This window comes from Oryza brachyantha, chromosome 4 (assembly GCF_000231095.2).
Source record: "Oryza brachyantha chromosome 4, ObraRS2, whole genome shotgun sequence".
NCBI lineage: Eukaryota > Viridiplantae > Streptophyta > Magnoliopsida > Poales > Poaceae > Oryza > Oryza brachyantha.
The window spans coordinates 16,569,789-16,592,881 of record NC_023166.2 but is presented as its reverse complement, the minus strand read 5'-3'; the positions used below and the strand labels follow the sequence as shown (position 1 = coordinate 16,592,881).

Genomic DNA, 23,093 nt, shown 5'->3' with positions numbered 1-23,093 from the left:
AGACACAAATGATTTTTCTATGAGGTTTTACCTCTTGCTAAATTTCCTCCAAAACTCCAAAACTTGTATGGGAAGAGGAATTCCATAGGAGTTTCATGAAATTTTATAGGATTCATTCCTTTGATTTAAAGGGCTTTATAGGAAAAATTTCTATAGGAATAAAATCCTTTAGAATTCCTATAAATTTGGGCCTTAACAACCCAATAACCATGCATGTAGAAGTTAGAAAGACATGGAGCCGAATACGCCTTAAATACCCATTATTAGTAACAAAGCGGTATTGAACGATAGGTCTTAAGAGTATTAAGTCGATAAAATTTGATGGATCGAGATCATTTTGTAATATTAATTAGTTTTTTTTAAACAGATTGAACCTATGAGTTGGACTTCTTTAGTTACCGTAAAGTCGTCGGTCGATTTTAAATAAAGCTCATCTAATCGACATGATAAATAAAACTTGCCACTAGAAATCAGATGGACGGTTTAGTTTTTCTTTTACCTTAACCTGAAATTGAGACTCCAAACCAAGTACAACTCACTCCCTATCAATTTCAAATTTCTAAATTATCAAACAAATGCCACTCCCTCTATTTATAAACAATCAACAAGGTTGACTTTACTATTTTAACCTCGACAACTATTTGCTCCTAAACATTACGACGGTGGACAAAATATACCGTGCTTATGTTTAAGATGTAACACGCATTGATAATATTGTAGTAGTTATATTATGTTTTTATTTGATAAGATGAATAGCGTCCACTGACATTTATTTATAAACTGGGGAGTAAAATGTGACTCCAAAATAAGAACAAATAAGTAGTGATTGGTTATGATTTTTTTAGTTATTAAATCATGTAAAAGCTGCAATTGAGCCTCAAAACTAAGCGCGAGTGCGCGACCTCAGTATTTAATTATTAAATAGTAAGGCAAGAATTGAGACTCCAAAAAGAAATAAAATTTGATATTTAAAGCAAAACCAGCGCCCTTTTCAGATCTGAATCAATGTTCTTCCCCCGAAAAGGGCCACTTCTCAGGTACGGAGTGAATCATTAGCCGGAAAGGATGAAGAGAAGATTTGGCACTGCTGTATGCTTGTCAGCATGTGCCGCTGTCGTTGTATCCTTCTAGACATCGTGTTACCTTAAAAAAGGACGAAGATTTTTTTTGCTACGGTTGTGCTGCATGGGAATCACAGAAACTAGACATCCATGTCTTCAAATGTGGATGCAGAGTAACGGAGACCACACAATCTGATGCTTTAGACTTTTTATCGTGTTGATGATCGAAGGGCTTTTGACAAATGGATGGGTACCAGTAGATGGAATCCAGTGCTCACGACTACTTAATTACGTGCGTTTGGTCTAAGCAAGGAACCAAACCACTGGCGTCCTTGTCTCTTTTTTATGTTTGTGTTTATGAGTCAAAATTTAAATTTTAACTTTAAATTTAGAGTTGATTTTAGGTTTTTTATAATATTTTTTATATCGCTAAGAATATATATATATATATGTATATATATATGGTTTGTTTTCCTAAATAAAAAAAAGATGACCCCTGTAATAGTTGGATATTGCAGTAAAAACTTCCGCCAAAAGCAACCATATTGAAATCGTACTCGGGAGACAGCATATAACAACCGGCAATCCTTATGTTGGAAAAGATATTCTCAATTTTCTAGAGTAACCATAGGTTTTTATTCCATTTGTTCATTTCATTTTTTTGATAATCATCCTTATTTCCTGATCCTTAAAGATTGCATGAAAAATATGTCTGACCGTAACGTCGTTTCAACAAACAATAATTTGCATAGAAGGAAAAGTATGTTTCACTGAAGTTGACCTTAGAATGGTAGATGTCGGTATTTGAAAAAAATCATATAGTTTGACAGACGAATGAAGACGATACCAAAATTAAGCTTGAGTTTTGATTTTCCTTTTTCTGCTTATTACGTTGCAAAAGCACACTCACACGTTCCACCACACACACGCGCGTGCACACCTGTGAGTATGATTTTAAGATTTGCTCAAGAGAAAAATGTAGGGATAAATTTATAAATGTACTTGTAGGGTCATACCTCACGTGCGTTTCAATTCTAAAGGCATAAAAAAGAATTCTAAGAAAATATTAAAAAAAAGTATATCTACATGTAGAACCATTGGATAAAATGGAAAAACACAAGAGATGCTGTTTACACGTCTATGTTTGAGGTCCTCGGAAAAAAAAAGAAAAAACTTTAGCCAAAGAATTGTGTTGTCACAGCATAGTTTGTATCTGTACCTTTGAAAATCATCTTGATGGCATCGAAAGATTGAAGGAAAATGGATATGAAATTGACCGTATTTATCTTTTCAACAGATGAACTAAATAATGAACAGCGTAAAACAAGACGACAAATTAAATATCCGCCTAGTCAACACCGGAGATCTTATTGTAGATGACAGGATACTGGTTGGCATTGAAAATGGCGTTGAGAGGTGTACAGCGAAGCTGTTTTCTGGAAACCGTTCTGAAGTCAAAAATCAGGGCAGAGGACATCCAGGTTTATCAAGAGATACATCACGAAAACAGTTTCACTAGGCAACAGTCTCTGTCCGGGGGTTCTGTCGAAGCAGTAGTCATTGCTTGGTTCAGTAATTTAAAGTGTTCATACATAATACAAGCTCAATATACTCGGGCCCTGTTTGATTGAGCCTATAATTATTAGAATTTGAATTATTCAGCTAGATTATTATAAGATGTATTATTATAAACTAAAGTAAAATACAATATGAGTTGTTCGTTTTTTGGATTGAATGAATCCTAGATTAGTGATATAATGCTAAGTCTAGAATGCTCTTAACTTTTTGTATATTGTTCTTTCTTCTGTGACTTTATACAACATAAATTTTGAAGTAGCTAAATAAAAATGTTAGACATAAATAAATTAAAACCCGCTTCTTCAACCCCGATGCATCGTCGCCTCTTGCCAGGTCCGCCGCTACCCCACTCAGTCTACCGCTTGCATAGCATTAGTTAGATTGGAGATAAAGGAGTACCGTACATGTTAAGTAATGATAGGTAGGTAATTAATTTGTATTCTCTTCATTGATATAAGATGTAATTGAGGCACTAACACAAAGACCAAAAAGTAGCTATAACCACCTCCCCATTTATATTACTTAGGTGTAGATGTAACGTGGTTGAACGTTTTGATAATGAATAATTTAAATAAATCAAATTTAGAGAAAAGATATGTGCTAGTTAATACATGCATGCTCGTCTATATTATGAGACAGAGAAAAAACTAGTTATGCATTATATTATGGGACCGAGGCAGTAGCATCTAAGTGTCTTTAGACACCCAGTAATTTAATAAGGTATATTTGAAGGAATTATTACATTATAGTAATCTAATCTAGATTATAATAATATCATAGTAATCCATGTGTTAGATAAATTAGATTACGATAATCCCCAACTGAATCAAACATGGCCATATATATAGCAGCGGATTGTCAAAATACACCGAGGTGCGTCGGTCCGTAATCTTGTCGTTTTGGACAAGGGTGCGAACAAACTTTTAAACTTAGACTATTTATAACTTAATATTTACATATATATGAGTCATAAAGCTATTTTAATTAAAATAAATTATTTATTTATTTATTGTAAAGAGTTTAATAGAAATTATAGTCAAATATAAATTATTACACTATAGGGAGTACCGCTCCTACCGATCGAAATGGATACCAAGATACGGAGTGATTAATACGGAGACAGGGCAGTTATTAGCATGTAATTAATCCCAACCGGATAGTGCGTGGAATTCGTTGCGATTAATCAAGTCGCTAGAGAGTGTGAGAATCAAAACGGCCATGTCCTTTTTTTAACACGCTTTTCAAATAGCTTTGTAAAAAGAAACTTTATATATAGAAATCATTTTAGAAAGTCAATATATATATTAAATTATTGATAATTAATACTTAATTATTATATGCTAATCTTTAGTGTGTATACAGATTAGTTGGTACGGATTAAGTCGTCCGTGTGGATTAATGGATGCACCGGGCGATCCGTCAGCATTTTCGGGCTGTGGCGTGGAACGTACGTGCTGGGGAGGGGGGTCGACGGCACGGGCAGCACACGGCTCCGGTCGCACCGGGGCGGGCGACCCGGCCGGCCGGCCCACCAACGCCGCGACGTCACCTCGGCGGCGCGATCCATCCATCCATCCACCGCCCCGCCCGACATCTCGCTGTCCCCGCATGTCGCTTCGCAGCGAGCGAGCGGGCGCGTCATGCGATCGAGGCCTTGAACGGTTCCAAGCCCGCCCCCGCCCCGCGACCCCGCAAGTGGCGCGCGATCGCCGACGTCGGTGTGTCGTGTCCCGGTTGACGGCGCCCCCGGCCGCGTCGCTCGCTCGGCTCGCTGGCGACTAGCGCGCGGCTGCGGTCGTGCTGCATACCGTTTCAAAGTCTCGGGCGTGAGCGGAGGGAGAGCCACGCTGCGCCACAGCCACCGCTCGCGCGCAGTTTCGCTTCGAGTCGCCTCCTGCCGACATGTAGCTGCGTGTGCGACGACGGGCCGTACGATGGCATGAACGTTTGTACGTGGCACCGAAGATATTCTTTCCTCTTTGTTTTGACTGGACGGAAGAGGATTTTTGTCCTTCTAGATTTCAGTCCTTTCGGAATTTTCGGAAAGAAGTACCCACTCTCACTCCGTATAACAAATAATGTCGTTAACTTATATGTTTTATATGAAAAGTTATGTTTGGTTTTTCTAATTAATTAAATTTAACCAAGTCCACAGAAAAATAAGCAACTTTTTCACATAAAATAAAATATATCATAAAAGTATATCCAATGGTGGATTTAATAAAACTAATTTGGTGTGGTGGATATTACATTAGTATATTTGTCTTCAAATTTATCAAAATTAAAGAGATTTTACCTAAAACAAACCCAAACTTATGATACAAAACGGGTGAAGTAACATTTAGCCATTTATTTTATTTAAAAATGTAGATGGGTATCATTTATGTTTGTATGGCTTGTTTTACTATTAATGAAAAATGAAACATGATTATGACTTGGGTAATCTGGTTGCACTGGAATATCCGTATTTTCAACGATGACTACAACAATAGTCCAGATGATGTCTGGGAGATTGTGTTTCAACTAGTGCGAGATAGTGCGAGATAGGGAACACGCTTTAGCTATGTAATGTTGAATGGAAGACCATGGTCCTGTGCCGGGTCTCTGTAACAAAACCTCTTTTCTCCTCCTTCCCTAATGAATGGTAGAGATCATGTCGATTGCCTAAAAAAATTAAACATGATTTATATTTTTGTTTATTTGCACTATTTTTTAATAAAATGAATAATCAAATATCAAGCCAAAAGTTAAGAGTGTCATCTATCCAGAAAACCGGAGTATTATATTCAAAATGTTAGTTTTTTTTGCTTAAGTTTTCATTATTTGTCTTTGGATTTTTAATTTGGTTATATTTCAGATCAATTATTTTGGAATAATAGCCCTTGTGGCCTCCGGGTCCAATTTAGTCCTTTACCCTTTAAATTATCCAAAGAAACCCTTAAACTGTATCATGCTGTCATATATAGCATTTGGGCCCACCAAAAATTACCAGGTGAGCGTACCAACAAATGCCATCCTCCCATGCAAATAAATGATGAAATGTCCAATTTTCCATAGGATAAAAGAGAAAAAAAATAAAAGTAGTAGAAAGAAAACAAGTGATTCATATTGAGTATTGCTAGAATTTTAACTTTCTATGTACATGTAATTTATTATTTGGTATTTTTTGTTGCAAAAACTATTTGGCATGATATTCGTATGTTTGGTGTCCACAACTAATTTAACTTCGTATTGACAGAATGTAGTGAAAAAAAGTGTGTCATATTCCCGTGTTCATATTTGAATGTTAACAGTATAACAAATATTTAATACACAAAATCACTTATTCTTTTACTATTTTAAATTATTTCTTTTTTCATAAAGTATCTTTACGGGTAAATTGGATATTTCACCATAGATTTTGTCAAAGGTATGTTACTATGTTAACGCATGCTCTTGTGGCAATTTAACGAGGCCCAAGGATTATTAGGTCATATGACAAAGTATAAGAACTCATTTGGACCATTTAAAAGGTCATGAATTAAATTGGTACAAGAGCAAAACATTAAGGACTATGTGGCCTATTTTCCTTTTTTTTATATGGAAAAAAATCTTTTTTTAGGGTAATATGGAAAACAAATCTAGATAATCGATTGTGCACTCCTTAACACGCGTGTGTAAAATTGTGAGTATTAGGACTTAAATCTAGAGAGTGGAGTTATGCATATACTTCCTTCACCCAAAATATGTTTCACCTTTTTAGTTTAAATATAAACTATAAAATGAGAGCATTTTTCTCATCCTTAAGAAGCTACCACTGTTTTCAATGTAAAATTTAGTATCTTCTAGGTACAAAGAGGTACCAAATTTTACATAAATAGTGGTATCTTATGGTACCTCCTTATGAATACAAAAATTGCTTATAAAATGAAGTGTTTGAGAAAAGTACCTACTACTATGCCAAAACATCTCTGTTGTTTTCCGGTTGAATTAATTAAATTGTATGTGTGCGTTCTATTGACTACTACTTTTTCAACCATGCGATCTATAAAAGCATGCACGTCTTTCTTATATTAGTCGTTTTCGTTATGTGAACTGAGGCATGGCATGTCAAATAAAGCTAACGCACGGCCGGACAAAATAAACTTGACTTTAAAATAAAGCTATTTTAATCACACATCTTTTTTTTCAATCCAAGTACAGTTTTCGTATCGTGTGTGTTAGCTTAACAACATAAGCAGATAAGCTTGACTTTGTTCGGTGTAAGTAAGTACTCACTCTGTATTAAAATGGATTTATTTTTACTACCCATCATTTATTCTAAAAATAAAGTTATTTCTTCATCTACCTCATCATTTCAATCACAATAATTTTTCATCTGAATTTCTCACATATTGGGGTTATTGTTTGGTTTTTTATTAAAAAAGTTAAATGACATATTTACAAATAAAAAATTATTTATTAATAAAACTCTTATATGTGTATTATTAGTGATTTAAAGTTAATGATGAAATACAAACTTCGGTGAAAAACCTAAAAATCAACTCCAAATTTAAAGTTAAAAATTCAAATTTAGCTTATAAACATAAACAAAAGCGAAGAGATGAGGGCGATTCTCTTCACAACCAATTACAATATTTCTCTAATTATTTATATATTTTTCTTGATCTCCAAACTCAGCTTAAAAATGGTTATGTTTGTGAACCGGGTAAGTACGTGTATACTCTCTCCGGTTTTTTTATGTCATTAACTTTTTATTTACATTTGACACTTGATCTTATTCAAAAATTTTGTCTAAATATGCAAAATTATAAATCATACTTAAAATTATTTTAGTAATAAATCAAATCATAATAAAAAATGTCAATAATAATATAAATATTTTGGATAAGACAAAGGATCAAACGTAGATTAAAAGATCAACGACGTAAAAAAATCAGAGGAAGTACCTGCTAGAAGAGTTGACCGATCTTTTGGTCATGCTAGTTTGGTGTTCCTCAAGCACGAGGACTGAGGAGTTAATAGATGAGCCAGGTTTTGCTTGTCATGTTATGCCGTCCAAATTGCGCACACATAGCAACGCCTGATTTTGTTCACATTTGACCATCTTATGTGTTTCTCGTTGGTAAAACAATTGCCACTCGTCAATCGACGCGTTTCTAAATGCCTATACTAAAGTTACATCGGATTAATACCTTAAGTAGTAGGATGTTCTTGTGATTATAGTGATCTAGGTAGTATTATAAGGTTATATGTTTAAATCTCTATAGAAGCATATTTTAGATTGGGTTGTCTGATAGGCTAGGTTTCTAAAGAAGCTACATATATCCCGTCTCTAAAAATTAATAATAAAAAGAATATTACTGATCTCACTCACAAGACTTCTTTGTCGAACCGAAACATCCTCTTGTCAGGAAGGCGCTCGGTCATGACTCACGACATATATAATCACCTAAGATTAGTTACACCCTAATTTAGATGGATACATCAGAAAGCAACGCATATATATGTAAAATAATATTCCTATATTTTAACTAGTTTATTAATTTGATCGCTCAAACCCCGTTTTTGAGTTCACTTTAAACCCCCTAAACAACTTGTTTGTGGTTAAACTAGAGCATTTTCATGTATAATTTTACATAGCGCTAGAACGGAAAACTAGAATTGGATTTGATATATCTTATCTATAATAGAATTCTAAAGTACAATTTGTTCTGATATGTAGTCCATAGTTTTTTCTATATATACAGCTACAATTATATCATATATATAAAATATAGTGATTAATTATCAATGTTACGAGGAACAGGGTTCCCATGACGATGACTGAGGAGCGAACAAGTGTTTCTCCCAAAGATTTGGGTCAACTTCAGGGTTTGGATGCTACATGGTTCATCACCCTGGGGTGACGGCCCTAATCTGGCCTATACATCTATAAGTGGATATATAGCTAAAAGATGTAAAATATTTGGACCTGAGCCTCGTAACTAGGGGGAAAAAAAAGGAGAAAAACAAACTAGATGGCTAAGCTTCCAAAGCACTATTGACTTGCTTCACTGTCCCACAAAACTGCACATCTTAAGAGGCAACCCAAACTCATTCAACCTTTGGTTCGACTCATCTGTTGCCATACCCTATAGCTCCTGGCGACCTTGCCAGCTTGGTGCCTTCACTTGCCGATGCCGTCCAGGAGTGGTAGAGAAGAAAAAGGTCCTTCGAAAGCCGATTGTCATTGCATGAACTCTTCTGAGCAAGGATACATATAATATGAAAGCACTTAGACCCTATGCCCAATGTCATGCCCCAACCATAGTCAGAACCCCCATTGAGCCATCCGTCAATTCATTAAAACTTAATAGTTGAAGATATTTTAGAATTTATCTTACAAATCCAATAATCTGGACCTAAAAAAACCGAAGAAATAAACACCTCACATATTATTCTACTTCATATTATCATAATTTCTCTTATAGCAATCTATCTCAATAGACTATAATAATCCTAAGTGAAAACCTAAAGACCTTAATTGGGTAGAGCCTATGTCCACCTTGTGCATGGTGTTTGGCTGCTTGCTGTTATCCTAGACCCTAGCTTAAAGTCCCATGCAGCTACTGAAACACCACACGGGCATTGCCTGTCACACCTTGACCACCCTAAAACTTCAGTATGGCACCATTGACACTGTCCTACTGTCACTATAGGTTTCGAGTGGCGAGGCAAGAAACAAAAAGGAGAATGGGGTGGTGACACCAGGGTTCGGGGAGGGGTAGGGGAACGGTTACCTCATTCAAAAGTTTATATGCTCCTTATGTCCCTAAGTACTTGTCATTTTAGATTTAAATTTTGTCCAAAAATATTGTCATTTAGAGTAGTGGTTATCCCATCGATCACCTTCAATTCAATTTTTTATTACGATCTCAACCACCATCTCATTTTTAACCATACATTATTTAATGAGAGCCGCAGTGTATATTTCTTTAAAACTTTAATTTTCATATAACAACAAAAACAACAAATATTTTTAGGATGGGGATAGTATCTTGGATTCGGAAGGGATTAAACAATCCCACGTATCCAAGAGGCTCCAAGCAAGCCGTCAGGTGTTCTTCCCTTGTTGCTGCGTCTGTGGGGAGCAATCGGCGGTGCCACAGACGGACCTGGCTCAGGGGCGCAGCTGCTGGCAGTTGGGCAACAGATCCACCCATCCTTTTTTTTCTCTCTCCATCCCACCCCCATTCGCCCATGCAACCATACATAGCACAGGGGGCGAGGCTGCAGGGATTCTCTGCAGCACCAACCCTAGATCAGATGACTGCTCCCGAGCTGGAATCATATCATAATTAATCCCCCCTGTCGTCGTGCTTATCCTGCTGGCTACTGCTACGTCCGGGACCCCTTTGGCTGGAGTTGGATTAGACTAGCAAGTTGCCGCAAAAACGACAGGCGGGCCAGCGATCGATCAGCCCCGTTTCTCTGTCAAATCTCTCAACTATAGCTCCTCCTCTGCCCACTTGAGTTGTGTAACTGTGCCCTGTAATCCGTAACAGTCTGCCCTCTCCCATGCGTGCTACCCAACCAACCATCGGCTTTACAGCTCGCTGCCCAAATTATAATTGTACCGGCCTGTTGCCCCCTGCCTTAGCCCCTATCCGTGCCATGTATGCTGCTGGCCTCCTGCCCTACCGTGCTCAATAACCCAAGGAAGCCTCTCGAGCCCGCGCCTGCAGATCGACTGATCGATCAGCTAGCGACGACCGCCGCCTGCGCAACGACGTGCCGACGACATGGGCGCCGTGCCCGCCATGTCGGCAGGCATGCACCGGCACGCACGCCATCCGTCCGTCGAGCGAGCGACTTACTACGTACCACTGATCCGATTCGTCGTCGTCGTCGTCGCGCGCGCGCGCGCCCGCGGTACGTAGTACGTACGTGATACGCACGCACGACGTGTGGCCGACGCCGGTGCAACTTGCTGCGCGAATCGAGCGCGACGACAGCGACGGCTTTTGACGTGCATGGCGCGGCCGGGATCGGATGCTTCTTTGGTTTTTTTTTTCCTTTTCTTTTCTCTCGGGTCAATGACAATACGGGAGGCTCGAGCCGATCGCTCTCTCTAGATTTTCAAACCTTGACCACGGCAGCAAGAGAAAGGCTAGCTGCAAGTACAAGAGCGGCGGTAAAAGAAATTAATTAAACCCGCTCCTGCAATTGCAATCCATGATTATTAGGGAGAAGGAATCGAAATGCATGCGAGCGAGTCGCGCATGAGATCGATTACGCTGGCTGGGCGCTGGACGCCACAGTGCCCGTCTCTGCACGCCCACACACTAGGCACGTCCTGCACCGATCAGGGAGGGGGTCACTATTGCGGCGCCAGGCCGGCCATGTCTGCGCTGCGCGCGACGAGATCGGTGGACGCCAGGGTACGTCGCATCACTGACCGCGCCTTTTTTCACCACCTCCCCCCCCCCCCCCCTGCGTATATAGCACTGTTTGCGGAGTGCAATCCCGTCGATCGCTGCAGCGCTCATGCATGCATTGCTCCCCACGGTCGACACGTCGACCAGCGCGTACTTAGCCACTGCGGCCCAGAGTACAGGAAGACCAAACATGAAGCAACCTGCACTGAACACAAAGCACAGCATTATGGATGAGATTGGACCACCAGGAGAGGCACTAGAGCGCAGGCAGGCAATTTAACGTCCACCGCTCGTGAGGCCGTGCCAGAGACAGGGGGGCGCCGGGGCCGTCATTCAGAACCAGCCCAGTATCACAGCCCCCTGCCCTGTTTGCCCTGTGCCAGGCCACCCCATCATAGTGTTCCAACGACTTCAACACAGCAACGCCATCATCGCCTGCCATCATTGCCTCCAAAAATGCATTCAAGGTGCATACCAGTTCAGTCAAAACACGGTTGCTGATTGAGCTGAGCCACTGAGACAGCAGGTTCGCCTAGCTAGCTCCGTGGATAACAACTAAGAGCAGGTACAATAGCGGATTATAAACCAGTTATAAGCATATTTTAAAAAGATGAGGGGAGAGAGAATAGAGGTGGGCTACTAGTTTATAGTCGGCTGCACACGGACTCTAAGACAGAGTGTGTGTATGACATGTGGGACCATATACTAATGTTTTGTAGGTAACTATTGTATGAATTGGCTATTAGATTGACTATAGATAAATTGAAGCTAGCAGTTGATTATACTATTGAACTTGCTCTAATGATACAGGCAGCTAAAGCCCAGTAGGCAGTAGTCGTGCCCCCACGGTCACGTACGTTCCCATCTGGCACCCGGTGTAAAAGGCATCGCAGAAGAAGAGGAGGCAGCACTAGCTTTGGCAAAAAGTAAAAAGGGCCGCCGCTCCCGGACAAAGCAAACCTACGCCTGATGGCGGAAAACCAAGCCTGATTATTATTGCCGCACGTTCTGATGGCCCGGTAATCTCGGCAACTTCCCGTTTCCCCACGACAACACGAGCGATGCATGGGCACGACCGACCACGTAAAGCCCGCGTCGGTGTGACTGTGTGAGTGCCTAATATTACCAGAAAATTACTGCATCTAAATGATGCTGGGTGCTTCCATACCTGTCTCCCTTGTGCTGGGTTACCTTTGCTTTCGTCTTCGCAGTTTCGATGGTCCTGCAACCTGATAATCTTACACAGTTATTAAGTATAAGTGCGTAGCATGCGCTCTGGTAGGACGGTTACGTGCGCTTGATGCTTGATGTGATGTATGTCCAAGAGGGAAAGGGATCAGACTGTTCAGATTGTTCTCTTTTAGACCAAAATAAAGAGATCAAAATGTAGAAAACCAAAACCCTATGGAGTATGGACGCAACGTTTTGTGTTCTGAGTTCGATCCATTAACAAACACGTACTCCTTTGCAACATTTAGCCCGCTAGAGCCCAAATAAGCATAGCCCAGAAAAATGCCCACGAGGGTCCGCCATATGTCTTCAAATCTTTGTTTTTTTTTAAAAAAAGAAACACTTCTTTAAATTTTCCAGACGAAAACAGGGGCCTTTAGTTTTTTGTTGCCATGCCAAATTTTAGAAGGGGTGAAAATGGCAACAAACTGAACAGGCCCTGCGATGTGTTTATTTTGTTGCCCTATTAAAATTTAGTAAGGTTAAGTGGCAATAAACTGAACATGCTCTTATTCATACGCTCTTCAGCTGCACGGCGCTTGTGGCAGTCATGGGCGAGAGTATTATGAGTTTGTGATGACCATGCCCATGCAAACAGTACTCAGGATGTTCAGCTGAAAGCCTCAAACAGTCAAAACTATCTAGCAAGACACGGCTAAGTAGAATAGGTAGAACAGGCTATAATAAACATTTCATCTGCCACATTATTTACAAGTAAAAAATACAACATAATCTGTACAGGGAAGGGGAAATCGTATAAATCTCACTGATGTCGGAGAACGACTATACATCTATAAGCATCACTACACCAATGATAAACAAATGAAACTGCTCTTTCTACAGATAAGATGGCAATCATAGAAGAACTTATCCTACCTACATCTAAAATCTTCCTGCTGAATACCGATCCTTGACGCCCGAACAAAACTGTTTCTGCAAGCACATTGCGCTTTGGACAAGAATGACCCTGAAGAAGGAGAACTGGATGCAGTTGTTTTCCAAAAATTAATTGCAGATTATGCAGTCCTCATGTTGATGATCCTTGGGATATATAAAAACAGAATCTACGCAAAGACCGCCTTTTGTATGGGTACAATCAATCTGCATCATGGAGAACCTGAGGTTGGTTAACTGATCTGAACTTGATACGATAAAGTCCCCGACATGGTAAACGATCCAGTTTCCTGGCTTATCCAGATGATAATGTTGAGATGTAGCATGGTGATCATCTGAAGTTGAAAGCTGAAACCTTGTCGGTTTAATGTCCCAACCGTGGATTAGCTCAGAGTCATAGACTCGACGGCCCATGCGCTTGTGAGGTCGGCCCAAGTGGAGCCGAAAGAAAAGGCTGTATGAACCAGCAGGGAAGCAGAAATCAATTTCCCCAGCCACCTCAAGCCACCATATTTGCTGAAGATATGCGACATTGTGGAATCTGTATGGTGAAAAGTATATCGGTTTAGTTGTCTGCTATTTGGTAACATAAACGAAGACTAAAAAAATAGCCCCAATGGTGGTATCTGAGAGGATTAGATGTGAAAAATTATCAAAGCAATCATTTGATATCAAACTGTGTTGGTGATGAATGAGATCAAAGAACATAGTTTTTTTTATGGTACGATTTGCATTAGAAGTTATCGGTACTATAGAACCAAAAAACCGTTGACTTCCTGAACCAGTGCAAATGAACCAGTGCAAATTTTAGTATCTCTCAGTACTTACTCAAGGACGATAAAATTGCTCTAAAGAGAAATAGGAGGCCGAAAACAAGAAGGCTTCACTGACATGCCAAAACAGTCAGTGTAATCATGTTTCCGCGTAAGCAAGAAGGTGATCATGTTAGGCTAAGTTCAAATCATGTAATTTAGACCCCAACATACAACACACAAACCAGCATGTATCCAGAGCTAATTGAATGATTTTTCTGACCTCCATACAGTGGATATTTAGTAAAACAGACCATAACCCAAAAGGTATTCGGTATTATTTCCATTTTTTCTACTCAAATGTACTATGAAAACTAACACTTGATTAGGTCTCCAAACTAACAGTTTCATGGAATTTGATTTTAACTTCAAAGGAACTTCACATTAGCCATTAGGGTTTTAAGCCATGATGGAATCACCTGGACTCCTCTGTAGAGAGGTGGCTCCAATACCTCCTATCATCTATGCCTGTGATTGCCATAGCTTTGGAGGAGATGGACAAGCAAAGGCCACCCTTGTTCTTCTCCATCCAAAATTCCTATACACGAAAAATTTTAAATTAGATCAGTGCAACACGATATACAAGAAAGCAAAAACAAGCACCATCCTCCAATATCACAAACATAGACAAACAAGCAAACCAAATTGTCAATCTAAGATCACCCCAAAGTAGCAGATCTCACTGAACACTATTAATTAGTAACACATCAAATCCACTTTCTACTAGCTGTCCCTCCACGTTGTAACTCGTCCTAGATATCCTCTCTTCCACCTAAGAAATACAACAAGAACACAGATGTATTGCCACCACACAATATAAGGTTTATAACCGAGAAGAAATGAGCTACCTTGGTGCCCCCATCGAATGGGGTGGGCCGGCACAAGCGTGCGTATACCTCCTTCTTGATCATCGGCGCGGAGGAGCAGCGGCTGCCATTTCCCTCCGTCGGGCCGTCGCTATCGCTGTCGTCGTCGGCCGCGGCGGCGAGGGCGGCGAGGTACCGGTAGTTGGCGGGGAGCTTGGCCGCCCATACGCAGTCCGCAGATGCGGCGCCCCGGAACGCCCAGTTGAGGCAGGCAACCTGGCAGATCTCCGGCGGGTCGAGGTAGAGCAGCACCGCCGCGACGCAGCTCTCCGGCATGTCGCCCAGCGACGTCTGCCCCCACCCGCGGCCGTACCCCTCCGGCCCCATCATGCTCGACGCCCCCGCCCCCATTTACGCCGGAGAATGCAACTCAGTCGAGAAGTGATTCAACGACGACGGATTGCGGCGATTGCTTGTGGATTAGCCTCCAATGCCTTCCCAATCGGGTAGTACCTTTCTTCTCTGTCCGGGCGTTAGCGGTTGGACAACCGCAAATTCCGCTTCAATTCAACAGACCCGCGGCGAGGAATCCTTCATCCGGATGTAAACCAACCGGTCACCTTATCCATAGCAACCAATCCGAATTTATCAAAAACTCGTCTCCGAATCATCTGCATGGCCCAGATCCTTGGTCATTTTTAGGCATCAAAGCAAGCTCAAAACCAAATCTTTTTTCCTCGACCTGCCCCCAAATGCTCAACTACGCACAAACCGCCTCAGATTGGAAAATGGATTGGAGCAGCATGCGCGGTAGCGCCAGATTTCGCGAATTGGAGAAGAAAAGAGAAGGCTTTGGAGGGGGAGTCTTCTCGGGTTATAACGGAAGACAGAAGAGCCAGGTTTGCTGACCTGGTGATGAGTGATGACTGTATAAAATACCACGTCTTTTTGGTTCTATAGTTTCAGACAAATGAATTGGAGCTGAAGTGGATATTGTTTCTGTAGTGCTGCCGCTGTTTAGGTGGCGCCAATCTGTGCTGCGTAACGGATTGTCGAATTGAATCCACGGTTATTTGTTTTCTGGATTAGAGATCAAGGGTTTCGGAATGTGGCTCGGCGTTGGGGAACAGGTGTTCAGGTTAGGTGCTAGTGTGCAATCAGTTTTTGATGGTGCAGTAATAGATTTCGTGTCCCTGCGCGATTCTGACAGGTTGTTTTTCATACCAAATACTGCCAGTTGGCTGCTTATCTGCAATTTCGGGGATCATGGTCCAAACGATATATTTATAAAGAAAAAATAATTTATGTATAAAATTTTTATTGTATTTTTAACGATCTATGAACCAAGGCTAGAAAATAAAATTAGGTGAAAAAATCCTAAATTAACTCTAAATTTAAGATTAAAAATTTAAATTTTAGCTTATAAATATAAACATAAGCGAAAAGATACGATAGAGATAAATAGCCTTCAGTGGAGCAGATACTACTGTATCTGTTGAAGATAAACCGTGGAAGGCTGAGAAAACGGCGTAAGAAACATCGTTGGGCAAGTACTGAAACTCAGAAAGCAACAATCGATCGAGAAAGATGAAGATACCCACGTCGTCATCTTCAGTTCTTCACCTGGATGAACTGGAGTTTTCTACCAGCACTAAATCACCCTTTTGCAATCAGAAAGGGCAAGATACTAAATTTCCTCCGGAAAGAAAAGTAAGCAATGGAATGGAGTTGTCGGTTGTCACTGATAATTGCGGGGAGGTGCTAAATATCTTCGGTTTGGATCGATTCCGTATCCCTATCAGTACAGAGAAGTTGGCCTTTTCGATCCATGCAGTGCAGCAGTAGCAAGATATCGTGTGATGCATCAGTACTGTGTATCATATCGTTTTTTGTCATCTTCCATCGATCAGGGCGGCGGCGGCGGCAGATGTCACAAACCTAATCGACTAAGAGAGAGGGTTTATCTCCGCCGGAGTATGACGAGAGTACGAGCATTCTTCGCCATTGGAGCCGATAAGCCTCAGAGCACCGAGCAACGTACACGCATGGGAGTATGAAGCCGGCCACAGATTGACCATTCTGCCAAGTTGCCGTCGAAATGTTTGGTGCAGAAAAATTGTGTTTCTCTCTTCTTTTTTTCTGATAGTACAAAATACAGGTGTCCTCTGGCTGTATGCCTGTATCAACAACATGTTGTGGTACATAAGCAGCAACGAGGTCTTGTTGTTCTTATCGACCTGAAACGCTGTTCAGCCATTGATTTCCTTTGCCCATTATTCACAATAAGCGAGAAATGGAAATTAAATGTATGCGTTTTCTGGTAGGAGGTAGGAGTATAGCCAGCGTATGTGACAGGGACCCCCTTTTCTCTCCGGATTTTCCTCTTAACAACCAGAAAATCACTCTATGATTAACACCTGGGGTCCATGTGTCCGTGTATAATCCGTCGGAACAAGGCTACGTTTACATTTGGGACCCGTGTAATTTGAGCCGAGCATTATGAAACATTTTCCAAGGGGCCCATGGGAGTGGGATCCGAGTCATCAGCTTAGCTTGGGGCCCAGCCCATTTTAGCCCTATCCACTTCGTAGATACTACTACTCTACTACACATTTCATCTGTTTAGTCATACACAATTGCATTTTCAGACCCAAATAAGATCCACGCAAATCCGTTCTAAACAACTACAGATCCATGTCGAGTTTGGTGAACTGATGTGCTATATGCTACGATTCGAGGGTGATGTCTGGAAAATGACAAGCTTCGTCATCAGGATAGGATATCTGAAACCAGCAGTGGGCGAGGCAGTCCGGCAAGAGCAGCGCCAGGATTGGTTCGATAAACTAATTAAACTAACCTAATCCAAGATGACCAAATCCAGATGAACTTGTGTAGTTGTTTGGTCAAAACGGGTACTTCGAAGCCACCTGTGATAGTTAAGTTGTTTGGGGCTTGATGGCATCCTGTTGCGTTGTGCCGTTGCGTGCATGGAATTTTTCGGTCTGAATATGGTGACGAGTTTTGTCTGGTTGTTCCCGGTGAATTTGATATTTGGTGCTCATTGCAGAAGCTTTGCTTATTGGCTACTCGCAATTTTGTCTCTCTCGCGGACTGCTTGCATGAACAAAACCTTCATTCTAACATCAGCTAGTCCTGTTTACAAGGTTTTATTTCGTTAAATGTGCGTGGGATAGTCCGATGTTTCATTAATCATTACTGATGAATTATCCAATCGCAGAAAGTTGGAAAATTCCAGTAGGTTGGCTCAGAAGTCAGATCCAGCAATCTGACCAATGACCATTCATCTAGAAGACCATGGGTGCGTTCGCAAAACGACCAAGGCTGCTATTTTTTTCTGCCTTTTGCGTACGCACCGATAAGTTTTTTTGCAAAAAAATATGTAAAACTTGCTTAAAAATTATATTAATCTATTTTCAAGTTTATAATAACTAATACTTAATATATCTTATGCTAATAACTTTATTCGTTTTGCTTGCGCTGGTTAGCAATATATATACATTGTTTGCGAACACGCCCATGCTATATATATATCTGGTTCCAGCAGGTAAAATTCGGTGACCATAAACGAAGCATAAAAGATGCTTCCATCATAAAATAAAATCATTTTTTAACATTCGTTTTGTTCCAAAATAAGTACATTACTAAGTAATCATTGTATTTAAGTTTATAAAAGTAAAAAACATAAATGATTAGAATTGGATAGAGTGGAAAACAATTGAATCGAGATTTGATAAAGTAGAGTTTTTTCCTTTTATATTGGTACGTGTGATATGGGTGAAAAATAAAATTATTTTGGGATGGAGGGAGCAGCGCACAAGCAATACTGAGATGCAATCCCAGAGAAAGTAGGCTGTCTAGCTAGTGCTAACATGCAATTAATCTTCAGTATACATATACATCCTATAATATGATACAATACTGTGTAAACTGTAAAGCACCAAATCTGAAAACTGAACAGAATCCCAGTTACTGAAGGTCCCGATAAAGCTTAAACACTGAACAGAAGCATCGATCTTTTTAGTTTTGCTGAGATTATCAGTATTCAGTAACTCCTGACAATTTTCAGATCATTAAGCAATACCATGCATTTCCTTTCCTGCAACCATGCTGCGTGCTAGTGAGTGTAGAACCGATTGAACAACAACACTTCTTAAGCCTGCTGGAACTGGTACGAAGAATAGGTAATGTTTCACTTGCACGACCCAAAAACCTCCTTGTTGCAGACAGGGCATACCTGAAAATGTGGCATTAGGCTGATAAGTTACAACACTTTCTGGATAAGAAAACTGAAAACGGTCTGAATTTTTTTGCAAATCTATCAACACGTGAACACAAGCTTTTTTGTCGAGTACCCTTTATATTACCTGTTTAAGTCTTCTTGCTCAGTAAACTACTATCGTTATTCTATCTAATCTATCCCGATTAGGCAATACAAAAGAATTTCAAAATAGCAGAGCAATTTTACGTTGAGCAAAATAATCAGGTCACATTCATTATAACAACAAAATGCACATGAAATGCAATTATCACCTACTCACACATTGGAAAGATGGAAAAGTAAATGTTAGTCTACCTTGTTGATCTTCAACCATTTGGTGACACAAGTTTGACGGTACTGATGTTCACAGGGCAATTTAGTCAGCCTATCTCGGTTCTTGTAAGCCATACAGCATATCACACATCTGTTTGTGTAAACATTCAAAGAAGTGGATGTTCAAAATACCTTCATACTTGAACAGTATAACTCAATATGAACATGTAGCCATAGATGTAAACTACTATAGGAGCTTTCTCTGCTAGCACAACACTGTAGGATGCAACTTAAGGTCAGAAAAGTATTGATCAAATATCCATGTGCAATATTAATCAGTAAAGGGGAGTGTTTCTAGGGTAAACATGTTTACTGGTAACCTGCACATAACTGCACAGAACATTTTCAAGTTTTCTCAGCATAGGTAAATGCATCTAATCAGAAAAAGAACATACTCATCATGCTTTTCTTTTCTTGAAAATATCCTAATTTTGTATGTTGAAGTAGGCAAGAGTGCTATCACATCTTCCGGCAACCCTTTGCTTTCACTACCAATAGCTTCCCCTAATTGTTGCAGTTCCTGTAATACAGATAGCATTCAACAAAGTAAAACAAAAGTAGCTTGCAACATGACATTTATATGTATTTGTTTATATAGCAACAAACTGTTAATACGGAAAAAAATACAATTCCAATATAGTAAATATGGTTAGACCACTGTCTGAAAAATGGTGGAGTCCACTTTTGTCTGAGAAAATCTCTATCATATTGTTATGCACAATATCATAGACTGTAAAAGTTATTTGATGAATGAAAGTCCATGAAACAGAAAGTTAGCTGACAATAGCATGCCACATGCATGCCCTTACAAACAGTAAAGAAAACACTAGCCAAAAAATGGTTGAAGAAATGCACCTCATAAGTCATATTATCTGGATCGATGCCATCCTCCATCACTACTTGAGGAGGTCTGCTTGCAGAAACACCACCACCATTAGATGTTGAAGAAGCTATTGGCTTTCTTCCTGAACAGATATTTTCAACATATTAGCATTTACAGGAGGAAAGATAATGACCTGTACAACATAGAAGATTACCATTGAACAACTAACCATGTTCTATTATGATGTGGTCATCAATTGATGCGCTTGCTAATTGGTCCTCCATCTGTTGCAACTCTCGAGCTAAAGCTTCATCAACAACTAGCTGTGCTTCATAACTTGCAACTCCTGATGGTTTCCTTTCATTCAATGCCCGTCCATGGCTATAACTAGAGCTAGGATTTGAATGACTTCTTGATGAACCACTACCATCATTTCTTTGAATTAATTGGTAGACTATTTCCTGAGCAGGGTGCAACCACAGGCAAGCAAATCAGAACCATTTTTTCATATGTTTACTACATTGTTGACTTGTACTACAAAAGAGAAACGTCATGATCCTACTTAAAAACATCAGCAAATAACCAGTACAAAATATTTGGTCACTGATGGTAATTAGCACCGCATAACAGTGAGAGATGAGCTTGTAGTTTTGCAACCCAAGTGTCGTCAAAAGGCTCATGAGGGTCAAAAATGTACTTTTAGGATCTACTTTAGTAACACAACATAGAATAGCCAATCACAATGCAATAGCCTAATCTATGAAATGTTTTGCTGACATTTCCATACATAATACAATAGCATTGTACGCCGCACAGTCGAAATGCACATTATTTTCATTTGGTGGAACACATTAGGTAAAGTTCTCGTCGACAATAAGGATAAGGAGAACAGCAGGGGAAAATATTCAGTAGCATAGGTACAATCAAACGAGAAGAAAGCAGATCATCACGCCCAACCTGGTCTTGGAGAACCTGCGCGAGATCAAGATCGTCTTCACAGAAGCATCCCCCATAATTCTCTTCAATCATGTACGGTAGAGGGGCGTTCATATAACAGACAACCACTTCCTTCTTCCTAGTAGTATCATGCATCACCTCCATGCTCACCTAACAAGTCAGGCATAATTATTCAACGGGCACAATAAAACTACTCCTTCCTCTGTCTCACACACACAGACAGAGTGAGAGAACAGACAGATAAACACAGATCAGTAGTTCAGTGTTTAGTAGTGTCTCGGATCTAACACTCCAAACCCTCCTCACGCGGCACAGATCAAGCACCCGACGCTCATTGTACTACCCGAATGTTAGGACCCGGCGATTCGGAACTGAAAGAAAACACTCCAATCCAGTCAACAAACACGAACATTTCAAGCGCAAACGGAACTGAACCGGCGAATCTGCAAGGACTTAAGCTGGGACAATCTGCAGTCTGGAAGCCAAGAAATAAGACGAACATCTCGTGTGCGAAAACTAAGTTGGACCACGAATCTACGAGGGTTCAGTAATGGGAGTGGATGCTTACCTCGGACTCGGAGGCACGAGGATCTCCGCGCGGATCGGAGGGAGATTTGGGAGGTTCTCGAGCTGCGACGAGCCAACGAGTGAGGTGGTGGTGCAGTGGTGCTGGTGCCGTGGAGGTACAGTCCACACTCCTCAGTCCACAGCTTCGCGTGCGTCGCTTTGCTCACAAGTGGGCCTTTGCCTTTTCCTTGATCGCGTCACCGGGCTCCCACGGCGTTGCGCCTGGGGATGACGATGAGTAAATCCCTATTACGTATTGGTATCTCATACTCATACTCACCACTGAAGTATCCACCAAAATCCTCGTACCTGTCACGGGTAAAAAAAATTCCCTAGACCCATACCCGCCTGGATAAACCTCACCCACGGGTCACTCATATACCCGCCATGGTTTAATTTGACATGACAATAAAAACAACACAAAAGGTTTGATCCAATTGAAGCAACTAGCCAATGACCAGGCATTAGTCACACAACACCATAAATCCCATCAAGTAGTACTTAAGTAGTAGTAGTAGACAATACATAAATCCACCCTTACATCAATATATAGCAGAGTAGTAGTTCAGCAGTAGACACTACAGTAGCCATTAGACAGCCAAAAGATGGTACACAAATTAATCTCCAACTTCATTAGAAGCCCGTAGAGGACAACAAACATACTGAATTGTTGATGTGGCGTTTTACTTCACTTAAAGCCCGATTGCTCTTGCTCAAAGTTCAAGTTCCTGCATGTAAATACATTTGTCATGAGCAGTTGCTATAATAACTGAATAAGATCACAGTTGCTCAATATAAGTTTAATCGTGCACTAACCTGGAGACCTTCTTGAATGTCTTGGAGGCAAGACCAGAAGGTGGCAGCTTGTTTTTCTTTCTCATCAGCTAAAAGAAAGAAACCAATAATTAACCAACATTGGACAAGAGAAAAGCAAAGTACAAAAGAAAACGATGGACATACTTTTGTACTTGTTCTTCAACCAATCCTGAGAGCACATAAGAGTCTCTATCATCATTGAAGTAAGCCTGCTGCGATGCTCGCTAAGTACTCTACCACTGGTACTGAATGCAGACTCAGATGTGACCGTGGTAATAGGAATTGCATAAATATCTCTTGCTATCCTCCTCAGAGTTGGATAACGCACACCAGCTACCTTCCACCAATCTAGCACCTTGAAGCCCTTTGTTTCTAGGGAGACCAATTCATCTTCTAGGGAGACCGTGTCCACTGCGATCCGCGTCGACGTGGTGGCGTCCCGTCGGCTGGGGAAGGCACACGGGGCCGTGGCTATGAGTGGAGGGCCCACCCGTAGAAGGTGTCGTGGGCAGGGCTGGTTAGTGGTTTTACCATCGGA

General features: G+C 40.6%; 2 protein-coding genes across 4 annotated transcripts; both read right to left on the bottom strand.

Annotated features, from left to right (window-relative positions):
• Positions 1-12,940: 12,940 nt before the first annotated feature.
• Positions 12,941-15,683, bottom strand: LOC102704883 (F-box protein PP2-A13-like). The gene is made up of 3 exons (XM_040523441.1): positions 14,823-15,683; positions 14,394-14,512; positions 12,941-13,703 (listed from the first exon to the last, which is right to left on the bottom strand). Exons 1-3 carry the CDS (start codon positions 15,189-15,191, stop codon positions 13,274-13,276), a joined length of 918 nt encoding a protein of 305 aa, XP_040379375.1. The 5' UTR covers positions 15,192-15,683; the 3' UTR covers positions 12,941-13,273.
• Positions 15,684-18,555: 2,872 nt separating this feature from the next.
• On the bottom strand, positions 18,556-21,882 carry LOC102704607 (E3 ubiquitin-protein ligase RLIM-like). 3 transcript variants are annotated; one of them, XM_040523349.1, is made up of 8 exons: positions 21,741-21,882; positions 21,516-21,647; positions 21,173-21,322; positions 20,445-20,676; positions 20,248-20,357; positions 19,788-19,912; positions 19,375-19,483; positions 18,556-19,035 (listed from the first exon to the last, which is right to left on the bottom strand). In XM_040523349.1, the coding sequence occupies exons 2-8, from the start codon at positions 21,582-21,584 to the stop codon at positions 18,991-18,993; spliced, it is 840 nt and encodes a 279-aa protein (XP_040379283.1). In that variant the 5' UTR covers positions 21,585-21,647; positions 21,741-21,882; the 3' UTR covers positions 18,556-18,990. The 3 variants fall into 3 exon arrangements, with proteins under 3 accessions (XP_040379283.1, XP_015691804.1, XP_006652662.1); XM_015836318.1 differs by having other exon boundaries at positions 21,583-21,647; XM_006652599.2 differs by lacking the exon at positions 21,516-21,647.
• Positions 21,883-23,093: the final 1,211 nt, after the last annotated feature.

Bases quoted from the DNA above. Each gene is read 5' to 3' on its own strand.
- LOC102704883 (XM_040523441.1), bottom strand. From the start codon at position 15,191: ATGGGGGCGGGGGCGTCGAGCATGATGGGGCCGGAGGGGTACGGCCGC. The intron at 14,513-14,822 runs GTAGCTCATTTC...TTTCGTGTATAG, and splicing joins CATTCGATGGGGGCACCAAG to GAATTTTGGATGGAGAAGAA. The intron at 13,704-14,393 runs GTGATTCCATCA...TTCACCATACAG, and splicing joins CTCTCTACAGAGGAGTCCAG to ATTCCACAATGTCGCATATC.
- LOC102704607 (XM_040523349.1), bottom strand. From the start codon at position 21,584: ATGTTCGTGTTTGTTGACTGGATTGGAGTGTTTTCTTTCAGTTCCGAA. The intron at 20,677-21,172 runs GTTGGGCGTGAT...CACCCTGCTCAG, and splicing joins CGCAGGTTCTCCAAGACCAG to GAAATAGTCTACCAATTAAT. The intron at 19,036-19,374 runs GTAGACTAACAT...CCACATTTTCAG, and splicing joins AATGGTTGAAGATCAACAAG to GTATGCCCTGTCTGCAACAA.